This window comes from Crocuta crocuta, unplaced genomic scaffold (genome assembly GCF_008692635.1).
Source record: "Crocuta crocuta isolate KB4526 unplaced genomic scaffold, BGI_CrCroc_1.0 scaffold2010, whole genome shotgun sequence".
NCBI lineage: Eukaryota > Metazoa > Chordata > Mammalia > Carnivora > Hyaenidae > Crocuta > Crocuta crocuta.
The window spans coordinates 901-25259 of NW_027530612.1; the positions used below are offsets into that span (position 1 = coordinate 901).

Here is a 24359-nt window from a genome sequence, read left to right on the forward strand (position 1 = left end):
TAAATACAAAAAAGTTAAGTATTAGTAAATTTGTTAATATCATTCACAATTAGCAATGAGTCAAAACTAGTTCCTTTCTGGCTCATAAATTAGTGATAATTTTTATATCTTTTTCGGGAGGAGGTCAGCATTTTTCCGTAAGCACTGTGGAATCCACCCAGTATTCCAACAGCAGTGAAACACTATAGATTGTGAAAACTAGCTCAGATGTTAAAAATTTATTTTTGTTTTTTCTCTATCAAGAGTTAGGAGCATGTGTCAAATTGTAGCTGCCTAATTCTGTTATGGATGTCTATTTCTAGCATCAGGGCCCTGAGTGTATGTACTAATACAATTAGTGCAAGACTAGAAATATAGTATATAAATAAATATGCTTCTTTTACATATTGTGCTAAAATTAACTACAAACAGAAATACTGTCTCCACTAATATTTATTTAGTAGCATTATACACTGGTGCTTTGAGATTTACATGTGCCACCAAATAGAGGAGTTATTGATTCTTTGATACCAAAATATTTTTTTTAATAATTTGATGTTGTAATGGAGTGAAGATCATGTTTGTGAAAGAAATAGCACAGTCCAGAATTTCTACCTTTGGAATGTTAAAGGATAAAATGCTCTCTGGGGAGAAAGATTGTATCCTTGTTGTATACTTCCTGCTGACACTGGCTTTGTTGATATGCTTTCCTGAGTTTTAGGCCTGGGAGGAGACTTTGGTTGGCTGAAATATTCTGCAACAGGCATTTTCATCTTATTTCTTCTTATAAACAATGGAGGCCTGTACTCAGCCTCTGAAATAGAAAAAATCTAAATAAGACCAAAATTGAGACATGAAATATAGCTTCTGCTGTGTTTTGGTAGCAAATGATGTACAAAAAAACTATATGACGTATAGGCAAATCAAATATATCCAACATTCATCAAAGAACACAGTCTCATCTTTCTTACTACCTGCTCATTTTTAATGAATAATTTTTTTTCTATAACAGGGGGGATATGTTCTATCCTCTTAAAATCAAACATTATTTTGGTAGGAATGAATTAGAATTGGTGAGCTGTAAAGACAACAGGTAAGGATGGGAACTGGGAGAGAAAGGAGAAGAATCTATGGTCTTGGTAGACAAAAAAGAAAATAGACAAGCAGATTAAAACAAGTCAACTGTACTCATAAGAGCTTCCCAAGACCTATATGGTCAGACCCAAGCAGGAATAAGGGTTTGGAGAGATGCTGAATATCACCCCTGGGGACAAGTATGATTGGGGCTTCTTATACAAACATTCTCCAACTATCTAGATAGGGTAAAATATATTGGGGGCTAACAGGTAAGACATGAAGTTGAGTAATAGAAGCCATCATTGTCATGACTTTGTGGTCTTAGGGTGTGGAGTTTGGTAGGAGTCAGATACAACAGATCATCCTTGGCATGTCAGAGTAAGAGAGTATTTTCTAACTTCTAAACTATATTTCTTATTGCCTATTAACACATGGACCCTCTTTGGGGTTTAATGAACCCCAACAAAAGTCACTGGGTTTAGAGTGACCTCAAAGAACTCTGATTACCATATTATTCCTGGGATAAGGAAAACATCTAGAAATCATAGGACAGACTGTTGTTTGAGGCTTGTAGACATACTCCTGGTCTTTGCTCTATAGTCATCGTTGCTACACTTGTTTTAAGTTAGGAGCTGCCAAACCCACAGGGATGTTTCAGTTGGGACTATTCTGAACCAGAGTAGGACATTCTACAGTTCTTTATTCTTTTGGTCCAAACCATAGGTTGTGGCTGGGTGTCTGGTGGGGACAGAGAACTGCTCCTCTCTACTGTACTTCAGCTGTCACATAGAGCATCAGCTTGTGGCTGATTGACAGTTTACTGTTTTCTATGGTTGACTTGGTTTCTAGTTAAAATCACTTAGCTTCGCAGTTAACCTATGAAGAACCAAAACCCTGAGATCATTGTCCTTTTGTTAGGTCCTTGCAGGGCTTCTCCTGGATTGGCCTGACCAAACCTATGTATCCTGCTGTCTCGTTGCGCAGAGTGTCTGTCCCTGATGGGGCACTTTGCCTTTCAAAACAAAGTTAAGTTTATGTCAAATGTATCTCAATGATAAACTCAGCACACACTGTCCCTTAAGAGTAACTGGAAATCATTATATTGTACTGCTTTTAAAACCATAGGTCCCTGTCCTCGTCTGTGTCCCTAAATAGATAGATACTTACTGGTTTCTCTATACCAACTGAGTAATTATCACAAACTGTACTTAACCTTTTGGTACTTCCTTATTTCCTTCAGGTCCTTGACTTGACACTCTAAATCAATTGGAGAAAGAGAAAATGAAATTCTCAGATACAAACAAGTATTTTCTATAGACTGCACAGTCATCAGTAATCTAAGTATATATGTATCTTAAATAGTTTATCCCAATGCTTTGTTTTTCAATGCAGACGGTATTAAAGGTTCTTTCCAATTAGAAATTCTTCTGACTTTAAGTAAATATCTAAACAGTACATCATATATTATTCACTAAGGTAGAAAGACTGACCCTACTTCCCAGTTTCCAATTTTATGGAAAAATTTAAGTGGACACAAACTGCAATACAAAATTCTCCTCTGTCTCAATGTTGTTGTTGTTTTTTTTTTTAATTTTTAATTTCTGAGAGAGAAAACGTGAAAAGGGGAGGGTCAGAGAGAGAAGGAGATACAGAATCCAAAACAGGCTCCAAGGTCTGAGCTAGCTGTCAGCACAGAGCCTAACACGGAGCTCGAACCCACCAACTGTGAGATCATGACCTGAGCTGAAGTCGGATGCTTAACCGACAGAGGCACCCAGGCACCCCTCAATGGTTTTTTAAAGTAACCTGGGTTTTGAATATTTATTTTTTCTCAACTTAAAGTTCTACACAACTTTTAATTTAAAGCAACAGGACTTTCTCTCCTGACTTATATAATATTTCACCACATTCTTACACCATGGTATTACACATAAGTATGTATTTTCTTCTGTCATTGAAATTATAAGGTTTAAGAAAAATTTCTACTAAAATAATTTCCAATTCCTATAATAGATTTTTCCCCCTCTAGCAGCCTCCAGGAGTGTGCCAGCAAAATTAAGTCAAGCAATTTATTCTAATCTAGCATTATTCTACACAAAAAAAGTGATACTTGTGTGATATGCATTTAACAAAATATACAATAATAATACAATTTCAGTTTCCTTTATTGCTTCCATGTTTAGGGCAAATGAAAAAAAAAAAACCCTACATTTTCTTACATATCTGCGTGGCTAAAATAGGATTTAGAATAATTCCCATATTACATTTATGAAAATGAAAGAAAACAAATACACATGGTGCTCCTTTGCTGAATAAAGAAGAGACTTAGAACATCAGAATGTTTAGTGTCTTGAAAGGTTACAAAAAGAAAATTGAAAATCTTTCTGTACCATATTTACTTAGCCATTATATCTAATTACCTGGTGGGTTGGTGTCTTTCCTTTGATCTGGTCAGTTCTTTAGATTTTGCAGGTAAATTGGGGGGGGATTTAACTTTGGGTGGCTTCCTACTCTCTGTTGCTGGTTCTGCTGAGATGTCTCTTGGTTGAGTCAACAAATTTGTCTCAGCCAGTTCAGCATGAATCAAAGCTGAGATCCATTCTTTTTCTGATTTAAAGAACAGGGGTGGGCAGAAAGTTTATAATTAGCATGTTGGCTAGAAACGCGGGATTGGTTCTTTTATCCAGCACTCTAGTATGAAAGGCTTGGTATGGTCATCCATTTTCTGAGTAGGCATTTATTCATGAGTCAAGGTTTCTTCAGAAACATTGGTTCACATCAACCTGATTTCTGTTGACCTGTGATACTATCAAGTGCCCCAAACAGTTAGCTCACTGAGGCACTTGTCCCTGAATGGCAGTGGAATTATTTTTAAATATTGAGTACAAAACCCAGCCTTTCATGCTGCTGCCAAATAAAAGAAAGTATATCTACACAACGTAATAAGTACAATATGATCTCGTTAATTACAGACTCATGGTCAAGTAATAGTTACAAGACCTCTATAAAGGTGTATACTGAAGTAGTCACTGAAATGATGTCTGTGATCATTTTATTGATTATTGTTCTTCTTTTCTTGCAGTTTTTTCTGGTTCATCTGGGTTTTTCCCACCAACAATAAGCACTCAATTACTTGTGTATATTTTTAAGTCACATTCTTAAAAAGAAAAAAAATAATAGTAACTAAAGACTCTTAGCCCCCAAATACTTCTTAATTGCTTGCCAAGTAGTAGTCTTGAATTCCTGGGTAAAGTACTATTGCCAAAATTCTCCCCATTTAAGAATATTAGTCTATCCGTAACACATCCGTATTTCCTTTTATTGGTGCAGATTCTCAAAAAGTAGCCCCCAGACCAGCATTATCAGCACCTGGGAACTTGTTAGAAATGCAAATTCCCAGGCCCTGCCCACCTCAGAAGTTTTGCCTCAGTCAATCTGATGACCAGCTAGGTTTGAGGGAAGCCACTCTATGCTTTTTGTGGCTGTTCTGCCTGGGACTCGCATATGTTTTCGTGAAACAGGCCATACAGGCCCATAAGGAGGCTGGGAGATGACTGAGTTGGTGGTTTGGGTGGGGAACTGGCAGAGCTGTTAGAATCTAGAACTTGGAAGACTGTGCTCTTGCCACCTGTATCAGAGAAAGGAAACAGGCTCTGTGTTCATGATTCAGTGTAGGCCAGAAAAGATGCTCTGGGAGACACCTCGGTGTATGGACTTAGGAGAAGAAGCCCAAAGCAGTCCTGAACACACGTGTTTCACATCACCCAAAGCAGTTTAATGTGGGACATAACCAAATTTGGGGGCACTGAATGACCAGTTGCATACAGTCAGTTATGGAGGACTACAGAGACTCTGATACTGAAGTACCAGGGAAAGAATACTGCAACATTATCTTTGCAAACCCAGGATTAGAAAACTTCACGTATTGGCGCATTGACACTTTCTGACGATAAACTGAGCTTAGTGTTTGCAAATGCTTATTGCTATCTCACCTTTTGCGCTTGCATGAACCAGCCACTGTAGAACTTCTGCCAGGGAATCAGTACGTAAAACGTTACAGAGCTTTGCCAGAATCTGACAGAGAATATTAGAGTTACAGAGTGAGCAAATAAGTGGTATAAGTGTTAGAAGATTCCTTTATTGTCTCCACAATTTCATCGTCCCAATGCCACTCTGTACACAATGTTCAATTAAGGCAATTGGGATTTTAGCCTAGGAACCAGATTTCAAAGAGTATACAGTGGAATCTCAAAACAAAACAAAACAAAACAAAACAAAAAACCATCTTCAATACAAGTAATAGTTTGGGTCAGGCAATACAGTGTTACTTTTGTTTTGTCTGCTCAGTATCCACATCTTCTGCAGGAGCAATTCACTTTCCTTCTTTTTGGGGAATGGGACCTTTCTCACTGCACCATGGGGTTCTAACTGGGATTTTCCAGTCACAGAACTGCATCCCTGCTGTACCATAGTGGGTGAATCTAACTGGAGTCAATTTTCCTCAGTTCTCTGAACACAGTGGTTGGCCTGGTGGGCTAGGAATATAATTCATTTTGGGCAGTCAGTATCCTTCCTTGACATGGTTGTTTCTGTTTTTGTTTTTGTTTTTGTTGTTTCCAATTTGGAGCTAAGGACTGAAGTGTGGAAGATAGAGGAGATAAATATATGCAATAATTGAAATAACTCTAATAATTATAATTATTCTAATTCTAATAAAAATGGACTTTAATAAGCATAGAGTACAAAACATTAAGCACAAGTAATGATGTTCCCAGTTTGACCCTAACTTGTGTCTGTTCTTAGAATTTAGACATATCTGAAACTCAGTCCTATGTATCCATCTGCCCCCATATTATATAAAACTAAACCCATCTTCCTCTTTCTACTCATGTCCTCAGATACTCTATCCTCTTCTCCTCCCTTTCTTTTATTCTCCTTCCCAATTAAAAAAATTTTTTTAATGTTTATCTTTGAGAGAGAGAGAGAGAGACAGAGAATGAGCAGGTGGAGCAGAGAGAGGGAGACACAGAATCCAAAGCAGGCTCCAGGCTCTGAGCTGTCAGCACAAAGCCCGATGCAGGGTTTGAACTCCTGAATTGTGAGATCTTGACCTGAGCTGAAGTCGGACGCTTAACCAACTGAGACACCCAGGCGCCCCTATTCTCCTTCCCGATTTTAATCATCAGCATAATTATACCCAGTGCCACTGTTATGCTTTATTTTTCAAACAGTTCCTCATCAGGATTATTCAACAGCAACCCTTATAGTGTGCTCTGCTATTTGTAATTGCCACTACAGTAACTTATTTATAACTGCTATCTAAGTCATCATTACAGTATTTTCACCCTTAATTTATTGTAGCATGTCTTACAGCTTGGCGATGTGAAGGTAACCAAAAGGATCTAAAGAAGGAAAACAGATATCAGCTGATTGGTTTACTCTTGATCATATGTCATTCTCTTAGATAACTGTGGCTGCAAAGAACCTTCCAGTAGTCTGATACAACATGTTACTATAAATATAACTAAGTTTATTTATTTAAACCCTGGGCAGAATAGGTTTAAGAAGAAAGTGTCCCACAGATAAGAGAGAGATGAATGTTCACTGGAGGAACCTCTGCCTTAAAATATATGAAGGAAATGAATATCTAATGGCATGAAGTAGTGCCTCTCAAGCATTAGGAAGATGATAAAGAAAAACACAGGAGGAACAGGGCTGAGCTTTTTCGGCAAAGGCCAAGTTCTTCATTATGTCTAAACCAAAGGTTGTGTTTCTGTAACAGTGACAAGATTCCAGGGACAAGACTGGAAATAAAAGTAGAAGCAGGCCCTGGATTTTAGGCTAAGTGTTTTTCTCTTTTTAATTTTTTTAACGTTTTTATTTATTATTGAGAGACAGACAGAGCATGAGCAGGGGAGGGGCAGAGAGAGGGGGAAACACAGAACCTGAAGTAGGCTCCAGGCTCTGAGCCCAACATGGGGCTCAAACTCACAAACTGCGAGATCATGAACTTAGCTGAAGTCAGTCGCTTAACCCACTGAGCCACCCAGCACCCCTGAGCTAAGTGGTTTAAATCATTTCAGTTGTCAAAGGGGATCCACTAAAGAGGTTTAAGGATGTTAATAATGTGACTTTTTGTATGTTGACGCTGTTCCCAAGTTATGGCTTTAAAAAATCTGCCTCTTACTTTGATTTCCTGATCCAGATAGTTTGGTATGCAAACAGTGTTCTCTCTGACGTCAGTCTTGGTACTCATCACCTCTGAAGAACAGGAGCCAGCAGTGGAGCATGCCTTTGGAGGTGACAGTGACTTTTTTACCTTAATTTGTTCCTAAATCAAAGGTATAATATAATCAATATGCATTTGTATCCGCTTATATAGGAAAGTTGAATATAAAATGAGTGAGAAATATTGTAGCTAAATAAGAGACATACATGAAAGTAAAGAGAGGTTAATTTCAACCTTCCCTTAAAAATCTCATGATCAAATATTTTCATTTAGAGACAGAACACATAGCGAGATAGTATTTTCTCTTGGTGAAGCCATATTAAACCCTTGGTTTCAACCCTTGGTTAAACATCAAGATAATAATTTTTAAATGTCTAATGTGTAACCTTTATGTATCTTGCTGCTCCAGATACCAGGAAACTCATATCACATGAGATTTTCTGTTAAGTTAGGAAGATTTTTATTTTATGATGGGAAGAAGACACTCAAAAGATTTTATGCAGTGCCTGTGAAGACACTACATGATGTGAACTGCTGCCTCCTTGCTCTGCTGAACAGCAACTGAGAGCTGGAGAATTAGACGTCAACTAAATTACATCCCTGGCTTGGTTAACTGGAAGAGGAAATAGAAGGGCTGTTTACTTGTACTGGGAGGTAAATATACTTTTTGAAATTTAAAAATTTTGAAAAAGGCTGTAAGAGCTTTACTTTCAAGAAGAGTTATAGAAGCCTTAGATCTGTGTGCTTATTCTAAGAAAGGCTTTTAACCTTCAGAAGTGAGTGATATTTCAGACACAAAGAAGCGAGTGGCTGAATATGTCAACAATGGAGGACTGTGATGATTGGAATTGATTGAACACTACTGAACTATTGTCATTTAGTGAAAGTAAAGCTATACTGTATGTAGATGCATTCCTCTCTTAAAGCTTATTATATAATAAGACTCTCTGTTTTAGGGAATAACAATATATATTTTTTGGTTCAACTCTCCCACTGGACACAACTAAAAAGGCAGATTAAAATGAAAGAAAATTAAAACTGTCAAGGAGTGAATAAAATAGGAATTAATAGGCCAAAGTAAAGGGGAAGTGAGAAGTCTTGAGTTGTAGTAAGTACAGTAGCCATTTGTGGCCTGAGGTCATTGTCAGAGATCCCTTACAGAGTAAAAACTTTTCTTGTGACAGTTTAAAAGGTCTTGAAAGACAAGACTCAAAGCTCAGAACCCAAATAAGGGCCAACAAAGGACTACATCCTGAAGATAGAGGTAACCTAGAAGTGCAATGGTCCTTGAAGAAATATAACCTGAGATCAAGGTTTGAACTTGGTTTAAGTTGGTCTAGGATGGGGGGGCCTCTGGGTTCCTACAAGAGCAAGCACAAAGTTCTCTTTGGGAAAAAAAATCCTTTTATCATAAGCTCCCAATTCTTACAAATAACTTTCATACATAATATCCAGCAACTAAGTCATGAGGCAAAATAGAAATTATAGTGCAAATTAGAAAAACGTTTTATCTTAATGCTGACAGCAAAAATTACAAAAGCCGCGAAAGCAATCCTCAGAGAGGAATTTATAGCTAAAATATATATATTAGAAAGACCAAAGGAGTCAGATAAAGAACAATAAAATAATGTGTGTGTATGGAGAGAAGGAAAAGATAACATAAATCAACAAAATGGAAAATAAAGATACAACATAGAGGATCTACAAAAAGCCCCAAGTTAGTTCTTTGATATACTAATAAAATTGATAAACTTCTGTTGAGAAATGAAGACATTGATTAACAAAACTGAAAGGTAAAAGGGTATATTTTACAGATGTTTCATATATTTAAAATATAATATAAGGTTATTATGAATAACATTATCAATAAATCTGAGTGTTTCAATGCAATTAATAATTCATAACCAAAATCACTTCAAGAAGAAACAGAAAGCCTGAATAGTTCTATAATGAAATAGATTTCAAATCAAAGAGTGTAATGAGGATTGAAATTAGTAATGTTATAAGGATAAAAGGGTCATTTCATCAAAAGGACATAGCAAACCCATATAGTTATACTCCTAATAAGAAAGCTTCAAAATACATGATTAAAAACTGACATAAGTACCATATACTAACCAATTGCACCACTGGGACTCCGAAAAACTGATATGTATTAAAAGAGAAATATAGAAATCCACAGCCGTAGTCAGGGATTTCAATACCTCTTTCTCAATAATTGATAGAAAAAAGCAGACAGCAAATCAGTAATGCTTTAGAAGACCTGAATGAGAGTATCAGCCAACTTAACTGACATTTATATTACATTCTACCCAACAACAGCAGAGTGAGATTCTTTTTATGGGTACGTGGAAAATTGATCAAGATTGACCATATTCTTGACCATATAACAAGTTTCAAATTATACAAGGTGTGTTCTCTGACCACAGTGGAATTAAATTGGAAATCAATCCCATAAAGATATCTGTAACATCTCCAAATATTTGGAAATTAAATAACATAGTTTTAGGTAACTGATAGAGAAGAAATTAAAAAGGAAATTAGGAAGTATTTTAAACAGAATGAAAATGAAGATGAAAACTCAACATTGTAAAATTTGGGGCATATAGCCAAAGCAGTGTTTATTTAAAAAATTATATTAATCCATGCTCATATTAGAAAGGAAAAATGTCTGAAATCAATGACCTAAGCTTTCATCTTATATTAAGACACAAATGAAAAATCAATGAAATAGAAACAAAAAGGTATCATCAATGAAATGAAAAGCTTATTGTTTTTTTAATTTTGAAAAAATATTTTATTTTATATTTGAGAGAGAGAAAGAGCATGAGCGGGGGAGGGTAAGAGAGAGAGGGAGACACAGAATCTGAAACAGACTCCAGGCTCTGAGCTCTCGGCACAGAGCACGATGTGGGGGCTCGAACTCATAAACCATGACATCATAACCTGAGCCAAAGTCAGACGCCTAACTGACTGAGCCATCCAGGTGCCCCTAAAAGCTTATTCTTTAAGAAGATCAATAAAACTAACAAACCTCTAGTTAGACACATCAGGAAAAAAAGAAGACACAAATTCCCGGTGTCAGAAATGAGACACAAAACATCTCTACAGATCATATAATCATTAAAAGGATACGTTATGAATGACTTCATATAGTAAATTCAACAACTTAGATGAAATGGACAAATTCTTTGAACAAAATAAACTACCAAAACTCACTAAAGAAGCAGATAATCTGAATGGTCTAAACCTGTGAAAATAAGAAACTGAATTTGTAGTTAAAAATCTTGACTCAAAGAAAACTCCAGGTTCAGATGGCTTCACTGACAAATTCTACAGAACTTTTAAGGAAGAAATAACACCAATTCCACATAAAATCTCTCAGAGTTTTAAAGAGAAGTTTCCAACTTATTCTAGGAAGTCAGTATTATGTTAGTATCAACCAGAAAAGACATTGCAAGTAAACTACAAAATCATATTCCTTATGAACATAGACACAAGAATGTTAAACAATATTTTTAGAAATTAAATATGTAAGAAGGATAACACATCATGACCAACAGGATTTTTTTTTCCTCAGCAATGCCAGGGTAGTTTAACATTTGGAAGTTAACTAATGCGATTCACCGTATTAACAGATTAAAAAAGAAAAATACCAGGTCAAAAAGCTGCAGAAAAAGTATTTAGCAAAATCCAACCCCTATTTCTGATAAAAGCTTTCGGGACACTAGGAATGGAAAGGAATGTCCTCAGCCATATAAAGGGCATCTATAAATAAAGTAAACTGATGTCATACTCGATGGTAAAAACATAAGCTCTTTCCCTACAATTAGGTGCAAGGCATGGTTATCTGCTTTCATCACTTCTACTCAACTTTGGGCTAGAGGTTAGTCTTTGCAATAAGACACAACAGATAGATAAACATCATGTGGATTTGAAACTATGGTAGAAAAAATTTTTAATTTGGGTTTCATCAAAGTTATAAATTTTGGTTTTTCAAAAGTCACTGTTACAAAAAATAAGTAAGCATCAGACTAGAAGAAAAATTTACAAATGTATACGTGACAAAAGAATTTTTACCTAGAATATATAAAGAACCTTAAAACTTCGTAATAAAAAGGCCAGCAACCCAATTTACAAGGTGGGCAAAGAACTGAACATACATTTCTCATAAAAAGATATAAGGATGGGAAGTAAGAACATGAAAAGATGTCAACTTCACTAGTCGTCAGGGAAATGCAGATTAAAACCACAATGACATAGCACTACATACCCACTAAATTGGCTAAAATTAAAAATACGAACCACACTAAGTTTTGGCAGGATGTGGAGGAAAAGAAACTTATACACTGCTGGCAGGAATGTAAAATCACATAAACACTTTGGAAAAACACTTTGGCAATTTCTTAAAAATTTTAACCTACACCTACTATAAGACCCAATCATCCCACTTCTACGTATCTACCCAAAGAGAAAAGAAAATATATATCCATACAAAGACTAGTACACAAATGTTCATATCAGTTTTGGCAAAAATTGGTAACAAACTAAATGTCCATCAACAGGTAAGCATGTACACAAATTATGGGGAACCCATACGATGGAGTATTTCTCAGCAATAAAAAGAAATGAATTACTGATGAACATAACAACATGGATGAATCTTAAAATATTGATGCTGAGTTATTTAAACCATTTTTCATGTTTTTATTTAAATTCCAATTAGTTAACATACAGTATACCATTACTTCCAGGTGTACAATATGGTGATTCAACATTTCCATACGTCACCTGGTGCTCATCACAAGGGTCCTCCTCAATCCCCATCACCTATTTCATCCACACACACCCCACCTTCCCTCTGGTAACCATCAGTTTGTTCTCTAGGGTAAAGAATCTGAAGAAACCATATTTTTTAAAAAATAACTCATTATATGATTTCATTTATATAAAATCCTAAAAATCGCATGCTAATTTTTAGTGACAGCAGATAAATATTTGCATGTAGGAGGGCCGGGGTCTTGAAAAAATTTTGGGAAGTGGTTAGTATGTTCATTCTCTTGATTTCAGTGGTGGCTTCCCAGGATATATATTTGTCAAAATTCATCAAATTGTGCACTCTAAATATGTGTATTTTATATTGTGTTAATTATAACTAAATAAAGCTATAAAAATATTGTGAAATATGCCTTTTCAGAAAGGTATGTGAAGAAAAGGAGAGGGAATGACAGAAGTCAAATTAAATAGGTAACTGTAAATAGTTGTTTCTTTACCTTTTTAATTGCTAAGGGATTCTCACTGGAAGTTTTCAAGCACTCCTTGATTTTTCTACAGGGCTCTGAAATGATAAGGCAGAAAAATATATTTAGATCAAACTGAAAAAATTTTTACCACATGACATCTACGTCAGTTGCTGAAATAAATGAGAGTATTATCTGTATTCAATTAAAGTCAACTCAGGGATCCGTTGGAAAACTTGCAGGTAGAGTTATACCAGAATAACATAATAAAAGCATATTAATATTTGTAGAACTAATTCAATGCCCAGGAAGATGATATAAAGAAAGACTGGAAGAGTTTTCTTGATCTGGGTAAACTAATTTTTAAAAGTACATATTTAGGTATAGGACTTGTTTTTCTCTGTTTCCTGTCCAAACAGCTGTCACTTTCCCTAATTAAAGAGATTGTATGTGTGCTGTTTGCCCTGTGGCCACAAAAAGAGGATGTGTGCTGGGTTACATTTTTAATTATGTTTGTTATTTCAACAGTCTCTCAACCCTACACATTTCATAGTCCTCTAACTAAATCACTTTAAACTATTTAAATATTTGCTTAACTTCATTTTGCATTAATTTAAATAAAGCTATATTCTCTGTAAACAATGCTATCGTTTTTACCGAAGCCATAGTCAACACAATTTCCTAAAAGATAAAAAGATTTTGTGCATATTCCCAACAGTAACTGAATTCATTAGTTCTAGCTGAAGCAATAAAAACATTGTAAAGTTATCTCTCTCCAGAAGAGAACAGGAAGTAGGGAGAACAAAGTTATGGGTGGTGTGTCTATTAAGGTAGTGTTCACTTGTGGAAAGTAGAATCTACTCTCTATTTTAAGCAAAAATGTAAATAAGACAGGGAATTCGGTGTGTGCAGTATCACTGGAAGGGCTGGAGCAGTGAACTCTGGTGTTGACCCTCACAAATCACTTCAAGAACACCTTGCACCTGGCCCACCCAGGGGGGCACAGCCTTTATGAGGGGGGAGGGGAGTCAGGATGCCACTGACACTTGAGTTGCTGTCACGACATCACCGAGGCTAAATATTAGGCACTGGAACACTCCTGCAATCTGAGAGCCACCGTATCTGCTGATCTGACACCCATACATCCAGGATCGGAACACTGGGATATTGTAACAGGAAATCCGCATGTCTCCAGTCACGCTTGAGAGCAGACAGCAACCAAAATGATGACTTTAGCCCCACATCTGAAATACACATCTTACAAGGTGGCAACACTTACTCCCATCAGGGGGCTCTGCTAATGTAACTGTTAAGTTCCTGGGGGTTATGGCAGAGGGAGGAGCACCAGACAGTAGGTAGAATGTGTGGAGTTTTTATTCTTTATTGCTAGTGGGAAGGAAGGAAGAGGAACTCTTTGAAAGGATGAAATGAGTTAACAAGCATGAAGACCTTAGAATGGAATCACATAGGAAGTACTCTACTAATGATGCCTCTTATTGTCATTTTTTGAAAAAGAATATATTTTACAACACTATACAGACAATTTTCAGGTGCCCTGAAACTCTTAGTAATAGCATCTAACTGTATAGGACAAGAGAAGAAGAACTAGAAACAATTTCCAATATCCAGAGCTCTTTCTGTTTTACCTAGCCCTTTAGACATTGCCATACTGTGCTTTTTAACATATATTAGTGTAGGATGTACAACACAATGATCTGATATATGAATATATTGCAAAATGATCACCAAAGTTAAGTGCAGTTAACTATCACCTTGCAAAATTACCAATATTTTTCCTGTGCTGAAAAATTTTAAATCTACTTTTATAACTTCCAAATATACAAGACAGTATTGTTAATTATAGTCATCATGGTGTTCTTTTCATTTCAATTCAATAAACATTAATTAATTTTTTTTTTTTTTTTTTTTTTTACTGAAGATCAAACACTGTCCTGGGACCGGGGGAGATACCAAGGATACCAGCAACACAGAAGGCAATAACCTTGGGCCCTGACCTTCAGGAGCTGGTCATCCAGCAGGGGGAAAATGTAAACGTGTAATCCCATCCCTACAGCATTTCCCTGACTCACTTTTTGCCTGCAGTACATTCTCTATCATGTTGAGTAAAAATTCATTTTTAGTATCTCTTAGCTACTTTTGTTGGAATTAGAGACTAGGACCACACCAAATATGTCTCGGGCTACTGAAATGAGATTAAATGAGTAAAAAATTTTTATAATGAACAACCTGATTCACAGTGAGAAATTGCTGCTGCTATATTAGCTGCTATATTTAAAAATTGCATTTGTTGCTGATGCATAGGAGCACATGTACCCCCATGTTCATAGCAGCACTCTCCACAATAGCTAAAACATGGAAAGAGCCTAAGTGTCCATCAACAGATGAATGGATCAAGAAGATGTGGTTTATCTATACCATGGAATACTCCATGGCAATGAGAAACAATGAAATCTGGCCATGTGTAGCAACATGGATGGACCTTGAGGGTGTTATGCTGAGCGAAATAAGTCAGGCAGAGAAGGACAAATATCATATGTTTGCACGTATAGGAGGATTAGGAGGAACTTAACTGAGGAACAAGGGGGAGAAGAAGGGGGAAAATGGTGGGGGAAAGGGAGAGAGGCAAACCATGAGAGACTCTTGAATGCTGACAAAAACTGAGGACTGATGGATGTGGGGGGGAGGGGGGATGGGCATGGAGGAGGGCACTTGTGGGGATGAGCACTGGGTGTTATGTGGAAACTAATTTGACAATAAACTATTTGTAAAAAAAAAAAAAATTGCATTTGTTATGTTAGCAATCATGTAGACTATCCCCCCTACCATCTCTGCTAGTTTGCAGGAGACCTCAGGAAAGATTTCGTTAGCCGCAAGGGACTCACCAGAATGAGGCCGAGGGGGCACTTTGACGTGGTTTGAAGCTGGTGAGGCTCCTCTGACAGGACTCTCCAGGGTCTCAGTGCCAGGTAGGTAACTGCATTTGGGAAATGGTATCTCATCCTTCTCTAAGTGGTTGAACGGGCCAACATCCCACAATGTTCCCAGTGAGCTGTCATCATCGTTCACAGTACAGATAGGAATGTTATTCAAACCTAGTTGATTAAGGATGAAAAGACCAACCAACCAGATTAGGTTTTTGGAAGATACTCTTTGAATGATCAGCAATTTCCCAATCAGATTAATTGTACATAAGATGTCAGACTTCAAGTCATATGAACGAGTGCTAGGTGGATATTCTTTGAAGATCAGTGTAGCAAATTATGTTAGCAATACACGCTTCCTTAAAATGTTCTGCCATCTCGTTCCCCTTGAGAACCAGGCTCACATCTTTGATCTTAGTCTGAGAGTCAAGTGGAATAGATCTGCCTCTATCCCAGATAGGCTTCTCATTTCCCAAGTTTTGATAATAGGCAGGATTATGTTAGCCCTTTTCATGAACAGCCATTTAGATGTTTGAAAGCATCAAAGTGTCTCAATATAACAAGGCCTCCTAAAAGATATACACTGGCTCTTTTTTTTTTTTTTTTAACAACCTTCTGGCAGAAGATATAGACAGCTCTAGAAGCTAGGAACAGAAGGCAGGATGAGGTAGATTGTGAGGAAAGTTAGGGAAGGAAAAAGTGGTGAAAAGCAAACTCCTTCCTCATGTCCAAGCCTTCTAGGCCCCTTCACTCTCCTATAAGAGCTATTTGCTTTTGGGTCATATTTTGAATTATAGACAGATCTTCTTTTTGGCATAAATACTACGTCATGACGTATTGGACAGCTTAGGAAATGAAGGTGTACAGGACACTGCTCAATGTTAATCAGTGAATTACGAGAGATAGTAATAGGCGTCTGCCTTGTTTCTAAAAAGTTGCACAGAAAGCTTCCGGATAGTGTCTTTTTAAATTATTGCTTATTTTCTTCTAAATTTCCTTCTAGTACTCTCAGTCCCCTCCTTCTTATCTATCTGGTCAAATGACATCAGAAAGGTCTTTGCTGAAAACCCTGTGTGAAATGTACCCCTTCACACTCTGTCTCCATATACTTTTTTATTTTTCCCATGGCATTTGTCCCTTATCATATCTGTTTGTACATTGCTGGGCTGAGCTATCCTAGAATGTAAGCTTCATGAAAGCATGTATTTTGTCTGTTTGGTTTGCTCCTCTATTCCCACTGTCTAGAATAGTGCCTGGCACAAAGTAGGTGTTCTATGATTATTTATCAAATGAATGAATAACAGCCAAATATAAAGCTTTTATTGAGTCTGACACTTAGAACTTTACTGATAGTAACTGATTCCAAATAGAAATGAGAATAACATTTTTGAAGATAGCATCACATCTTACCATTTTATCTTAAACACCTGAGATAGTGATCGGCCCAGGTACATAGCAAAAAACTGTCTACCAAATGAAATAAATAAAAGATTAACACAGGGACAAATCAAGGGGAAAATCCCTATTTTCTCTGCTCTCTCCTTTAATTAAAATACGGTAATATGTAATAATGAAGAATTCAGATTCTTTCTATCTAAGAGCTGGGAAAGAACTACATAGAAATGTAAAAAGTGGAATGGCACTCAAGTGGTTTCAGAGTCAAAATGGGACAATATTAAATGATTTAAAGCTAGTCACAGAAATGTAAAACTCAACCCAGCAGTGAAGAGGTTTAGGACAATATTAGTGGGAGTTTCATTAACTGCTTTGAATATACAGAATTGGGTTATGGAGTTTTGGGTCCAGGAATGACCAGCCCTCCCCACCCCCCACNAGGACCCACCTTTTGGGAGAGTGTTATGAGAAGATTCAATTATCACATTCCCGCCTAATTTTCTAATATGCAGCCCCAGTTTAATGAGAACATACTCTACTTTTATTTTTTTGTCCACGGCAACTGTTTCCTTAGTTGATGCGTGTGCTTAATATTGGGAAGGTTTCAAATAAAAGATAGAAATGATAAAATAAAAATACATGCTCTCCTTATCCATGTGTTACATTTAGTAAAAAACCATTCCACATGTGTATTGAAAATGTATGTAATATTTAAGCAGAAGAGTATGAGAATATTACTAACTTGGTAAACAGCACAGAAATACTTTAACTAATGTATTTTCCCATATTTATAAGATTAATTTACTTTATTTACAGGAGTTATTTATAGCATGGCCAGAGTTCAGTTGTTAAGGATGTGATATATTTAAAAAGAAATCAAATCTATTTAATTAGTAATTGACATTTAAACTTTTAAAGGTATTTTTTGACTAAGTTTGTAAATGGGACTAAATATTAATCACAGACACCCTTTGAAGTGATTGTTAAAATCTTCTAGATTTATAAGTAAAATAATAAAATTTATAAGTTAAAGTGTTAAAACAAAAAGGTTTGAAATTGTTATTTTAGAATTTAATTTAAAAATAACAAGTAACTGCAATAATCTTTATCCTGCACAAAACTTTCCATCAAGGATGCCAAATATTTTCTATCAGCAAAGGTAGTGTTGTAAAAGCATTAGTATTCCATTTCACACCATCCTGGCCAAGGATGACCCAGCCTCCACAGACCAGCAGGGGAGTGGGGGTGTGGTCTGGTTTTCCTCCACCTTGCTCTTTCACTCTCCCTTCCCCAGTCACTGCTTCCAGCCCCTCTGGAAGCTGGGGTGGAGGATGAAGGAATGGCTAAAGAGACACAAAGCCTTACTTGCCTAATGATTTCAATTTAGTGTTGAGGCATCTGTGAAAGTGGATCTGTGAAGCAGAGAAGAAATGCTGGCTCTTTCTCTCAGGAGGTATTTTTGTGGGTTCTTTGGAGACCCTTGCTTGGGTCTCTGATACTGTTCACGGTCATGGATAATGTACCTACTAGATAATTACTAACATCTCTTCCTTCCCACCTTCACACCAGGAGAACTGTCACCGGCCTCTTTTGGCTGCAGTTGTCCTGGTACATCAGTTAGTCCTCTTGGGCTGGGTCCCTGTAGGACAGTTCTTGGCCAGCTTCCTCCTGAGTGTCCACTCTAGCCCACAGGAAACAAAGCCCTTTGCCTAGTCTTCTGTGGGAGAGCAACTTAATCCCCGTCTTTGTGCCACTGACATAGCCAGCTTCAGCCACCTCCAGTCGGCTCTTGTCTTTAGATTTTAGAAGAGAATCTGACACCATTCTCTGTCTTCCATAGCTTAGAAGATGCAGAACAAGTTCACCCCAACAATAGTCTCCCCCTATTCCACTGCAGAAACAGTATGGGGCAGACCAGGAACAGCACAGGCAAGGATCTAGCTACCCAGTGAGATCTCTGTCTCCTCTCTGGAAACTCCAGTCTCCATACATGGTTCCCTGGAAAGCCCTGAAGGTACAGGTGAAGGCAGCTACTACTGCTCCTTATGGAGCGGAGGGGAAGTACACAGCACCCCAATGAGTCTTGTCAAAGAAATCCTCATTCTCTTTCCTTTTATGAACTTTTACTCTTCTCTAAAGCAAAAGAGAATGGGGATAAGCTACCATGGTAGGGCCCGTTTTTAAATCACCTTGTAGCAAGCCATGCATAAATGATTATGAAATTTGTCTTTAGCCAAAGTTCTGGAAACAAGAAAAGCGTCAATAAATCCCATGACTAAATATACTGCCTTTTGCCATGCAGTAGTGACACTCAAATTTCTTTGGCTATTGTGTCCTTTGTTCAAACACACTTTACTCCATCTTTGTCTCCTGCCCAGATTTCTAAGACTCCAGAATACAGCTTAAAAATCTCCGCCAAGCAAATGTAAGATTTTAATATAATCATATCTAAAATTCAAACTTTCTCTATTCTATGTAATAGAAGAGGTGGTCGAGATCACTAGTTTGTAAATTAAATGGAAAATTTTCATCTCTTACATGCATTTATCTTTCTATGGATGACCCAATTTACTGTTCCCTCTTTCTTTAAAATCACTTCTTTCCATTTTCAGAGACAACAATTTATAACCCAGCATCTCTGCCCTTTATTTTCAGTCTCTTCCTCTGGATTTTCTGTGTCTATACATCCCTGGGGTTTTCAGGGTTCTATTGGGATTTCTTTGCTTTCTTGAGCAATAACATTATAGCTTTAGCCTATATGTTCCTGCTTTTCAAATCTACTTTATAGATTCCTCCAGCCCTTAGGCTCCAAGTCCTTATATCCATTTCTCTACTTAGTCATTTACTCCTGAACGTTCCATTGCCACATCACGCTCAACATGTTTGATATGAAGCTTTTAATCTTACCTCCTACATATGTTCTACCTCCCATATGCTCAAGACTAGTAGTTGGTCCACTATCCACCCAATCAACTGAGCTAAAAAAAAAAAAAACTAGTAATTTTAGACTTTTTATTCCATTCCCAAAATCCAATAAAGGTCCAAGTCCTGCTAATTGTTACTCCTTAATGTTTATATGTATCTTTTAATCAAACCTTCATGAAATGCATTCTTGACACTCCAGTGATTCTCCTGTCTCTGTATTACATCTCAAATTTCACCATACTTCTATCATTCTACACAACACACTCTATTATAATTATTCCTTGTATCCCTATCTCCTCCAACTACACTGTGAGCAGGAACTGGCTTGTATTGTGTTTAGTAGAGTGCATATATGTACCATAAATAGAGACTTTAAATTGACATTTCTTAGACTGAATAAACTTACTGATGATTTAATTTTTAAAGGATTTATCTGTAGGAATAACATTAGATCTCATGGACTAGAACATTTGAATATTGGTAAAATGGACTATAAAAATTATCTTTGGCATAAAACTAGTGAAAATCATTGTAGTGTCCTTGTTCTGAGTATGGGCTCAAAGCACATGGCTGTTAATGGCCAAAATAAAGCAGTTTGCTGCTCTTCTCTTTATCATACAATTCCAGTTACTAGGCTTTCTAGAATGTGCATGGATATCCTTGAAAGATTTCCAAGAAAATTTTCTATTCAATTAAACGTATATTTATATGTGAACATATATTACTATAAGCAAGGCTTTGTGGTAGACATTGTAGGGGGGTTGAAGGCACAAAACTCTGTCCCATGCCTGCCAATGGTTTTATGCTGTAGTTATAGGTATAAGATACTCAAGGAAGAATGTGAAATAACATATGTTGGAATTATATATCAGGTGCTTTCAAGTATTTAAAAGTCAGAAAAAAATATTACATTCAATTTGGTAGTATTTGCCTTCATAGAAAAAAAGTTTCAATTAAATGCAATGTTTTTCTCATGTGGATTTTGAAAAAACCTTTCTGTCATCAGATTTTGCCACAACCATAGATTTCAAGGTCATCTGTGACTTCTACTGTAATATCTGTTTGCTTTCTCTTGGCTTTCATTTTCCTGATCTTCTTTAGGAATTTGTCTTTGATGATCACCCCCAGCTATTCTTACTGAATCTTGTTTTATCTCCCAACCCTCTGGTGGTTTCCTCCGTACTGCTCATCTGAGCTTTCCTCTTGCTCTGCTCCAAAGTTCAGCCTCCACTTCTTTGCTTACTCCCTGCCCTGGCCCATTCTTTATCCCTTTTACTTGGATGACTGAGTCCATCATTTAACTTATCTCCCAGCCTCTGCTCCTCTTCCATTTTCTATAATACAGCTAGAATGATTTTTTTAAAGAGTGAAATCACTTGCTCAAGGACGCACAACTGGATAGCTGAGGTAGAATATGAACTCTGTTTAAAATCTATCAGAGGCTCTAAATTTTATCTGGATGTAAGTTAAGCTCCCTTCTTTCCTTCCACAAAAATTTACCTAGCACCTCCCATGTGGAAGCCACTCTTTGGGAAACTGAAATAAGCGGTGAGTAAAACAGATATATTTTCTCTTTTCGAGGAGCTCACAAATTGGTGGAAGGTATTTGATAATAATCAAATAAAAATATTTAGTCATAAGCTTCAATAATTGTGGAGGTGCATCTACCCAAAACCATGCCTTCAGGACCCACACACTCATCTGTCCATCTGACAGATGTGTCAGCTACTGATGGCTCATGCTGATTCCCTCCCTGAGAATTGCTTTCAGCTGAAGATGGCTCTCATGCACAATGGGGACTTGACCAATGAGTGTTTGATGGGGGTTACAAAAGCCTTGCTCTCTCTCTCTCAAGTTGAGAAACATCTACAAAGCCATGCACTGCTCCTTATGGGGCTGACTGAGGCCTCTGTTGTATCTGCATCAAGCTAAACGTCTGCCAATCCTGCTTCCCTTGATTCCTATACGTGTTGTTCCTAAGAGCAGTCCCCAATAAATCTTCACACAAATCTCCATCCCACAGTCTATTTCCAGAGAACCTGATCTAAGACAATTGCTGTGACAGAGTACTATGAAAATATAACATAAGGAAATTTAATTTAGATTGAGGATGTGGAGCCCAGAATGTCTCTTTTAAGTTACATCTAAACCAACCTTGAAAAACAAGAAATAATGAGGGAGTTTTTTGGCAAGAAGAAATAGTATGAGTTAAAATCCAGAGGTTGGAAAGGTCTTATTATATGTTCAAGGAACTGAGGCAAGTCCAGTGTGGCTTATATATAGGGAAGATGGGTGGATATGTATTGATAGGAAATGAGTCAAAATAGGGGCCACATCATAGTAAACATTTTAGTCTACATCAAGATAGTCATTATCCTAAGTGCATGGGACATGTCTGAAGGATTTTGAGTAGGATATTTAAACAGTTAAATTTACATTTTTTTTAAAATGTTTTATTTATTTCTAGGAGAGAGAGAGAGAGAGAGAGACAGCGTGAGCAGAGGAGGGTCAGAGAAAGAGGGAGTCACAGACTGAAACAGGCTCCAGGCTCTGAGCTGGCAGTCAGCACAGAGCCCGACGCGGGGCTCGAACCCACGAACCGCGAGATCATGACCTAAGCGAAAGTCGGACGCTTAACCGACTAAGCCACCCAGGCGCCCCCAGTTAAATTTACATTTTAATATGATCTTTCTTGTTCTATGGAGAGTGGATTGGATAAGGGCAGAGGTGGAAGTAGAGCAGTTAGGAGGCTACCAATTGCAAAAGTAGTATCAGACCAAAAGATAATAATGGCCTAGAATGGAGCTGTAACCATGGCCATGGAGAGAAGAGGTTTAATTTGCAAAATATTTAGAAGAAAAAGTGACAAGATCAAGGGAAGTATTGCAAGAGGGAAGGAAGGAAGCTCAAGAAGGGCCCAAATAGTGCCATGTACTAGTTAAAGTAGACTAGTTGGAAAACCACATCTTCGAAGGAAGATCAAGAGTTCCGTTTCAAGAGCAAAATTCAGGTACCCATTAAGCATCCAGTGCCTCACATATATAGGTCAAGTAGGCAACCTGATACATATAAAGTACTTGGCCTATAGACAGTATTTGAAACTTGTAAGTGAGTAAATTTGACTAAGGTCACAGAATATATTAAAGAGAGAAAATTACCAAGGATTGAGCTGTGAGGGACTCCAGCATTTACTATAGAATCAGGGGGGGAAAGCTGGGAAGGAGAAGTTACAGAGATAGGGAGAAAATTAGGAGTACATGGTGCTACAGAAAATAAATTTTAAAATGTGAAAGAAAGAAAGAAAGAAAGAAAGAAAGAAAGAAAGAAAGAAAGAAAGAAAGAAAGAAAGAAAGAAAAGAAAGAAAGAAAGAAAGAGGGAGAAAGAGAGGGAGGGAGGGAGGAGGGAGGGAAGGCCTGAGGAAAATATAGAGGGAAGGAAAGACAGAGGGAGGGAGGGAGAAAGGAAGGAGGGAAGAACAAAAGGAAGAAAGAAGGAGAGAAAGAGAAAAAACGGGTTGGAGGATAAACTATAGGTTTCTCCATATTTAGCATGTAGATGCTAGGATGGCTATGCAGTTTGTTAATACATTCAAATACTTTTATACCAATGGGCCAATTGCTGCTGTGAGCTCTTTGGCACCCTTCCGGGTCCCTTTCACACCCACGTGTTGATGCCTGGCCCAGAGGATGGCTGTAAGCCTCTGCTCTAACTCCAATGCTGGCATCTGGTCTCAATGGTCAAAACCTGTGCCTCACCATTGGTTAAATATTTTGAATAGTATCCCTGTGTTTACCCACCAGAATCATCAAGTAGCCCAAATGTAGAGAGGGGGAGCACTCTAGGACCTTGAGTCACCTTACCTTTGATGTGGCAGACCCTTCTGGGATGAGGGGTGTGCCGAACTAGAAAACAACCTCCATTTCTAGCCATAATATGGCTGCCTTTGCTTTCAAACTGAGGAGCAGACATTGGGGACTTGAGGCTCATGTTCTTGGAATGTTGGTTGCCCTTCTCCACTGTTGCCACAAAATGTCTTGGGGTTCTACCTGGTAACCTCACTTCCAGAGATGCTCTAACCCTGAAATCATAAAACAACAATCATTCTGATGAGGGGTTCTTGACATTCCTTACACATCAAAAGTTTCTTCTTCTTTGCTTGCACTGCTGAATTGTTTCCCCTGCCAAAGCAATGTGAGGCTCTTTTACTTTCAGATTAAATTTTTGTAAACATTGAATTGAACACAGGCATGGGTGGAACCAAAGAATTTTTTGCTGGAAAATTGAAAACATTTGTGAGAAGCTTAAAATATGTTCTACATTTAATTACATTTAAGGTCACTTTGTTAGCTTACCAACATAAAAATAATTAACAGGTTATCAATTTTGATACAGCAAATGGCAATGATAGCTTTAAAATACCCACAAATGTGCTTTACATCGATACACCTTTCAAATTATAATATAATATACATATGAAGACCTTCATACTACACTTTAAGCAAACCAGGTTTGTTTTTTTTTTTTTAAGTAGGCTTCATGCTTAGCACAGAGCTCAATGCTGAGCTTGAACT

General features: G+C 37.2%; 1 protein-coding gene across 3 annotated transcripts in view; it reads right to left on the reverse strand.

Annotated features, from left to right (window-relative positions):
• Positions 1-414: 414 nt before the first annotated feature.
• Positions 415-24359, reverse strand: part of CUNH4orf17 (chromosome unknown C4orf17 homolog) — an 88373-nt gene continuing 64428 nt past the window's right edge. For all 3 annotated transcript variants that reach the window (XM_077768048.1, XM_077768047.1, XM_077768049.1), the window contains exons 2-9: positions 23649-23866; positions 15429-15638; positions 12559-12623; positions 7244-7387; positions 5049-5130; positions 3477-3663; positions 2270-2313; positions 415-793 (exon numbers count right to left, since the gene is read on the reverse strand). In XM_077768048.1, the coding sequence (XP_077624174.1) occupies positions 591-793; positions 2270-2313; positions 3477-3663; positions 5049-5130; positions 7244-7387; positions 12559-12623; positions 15429-15638; positions 23649-23775 (1062 nt within the window). In that variant the 5' untranslated portion in view covers positions 23776-23866 and the 3' untranslated portion in view covers positions 415-590. The remainder of the gene's footprint in view (positions 794-2269; positions 2314-3476; positions 3664-5048; positions 5131-7243; positions 7388-12558; positions 12624-15428; positions 15639-23648; positions 23867-24359) is intronic.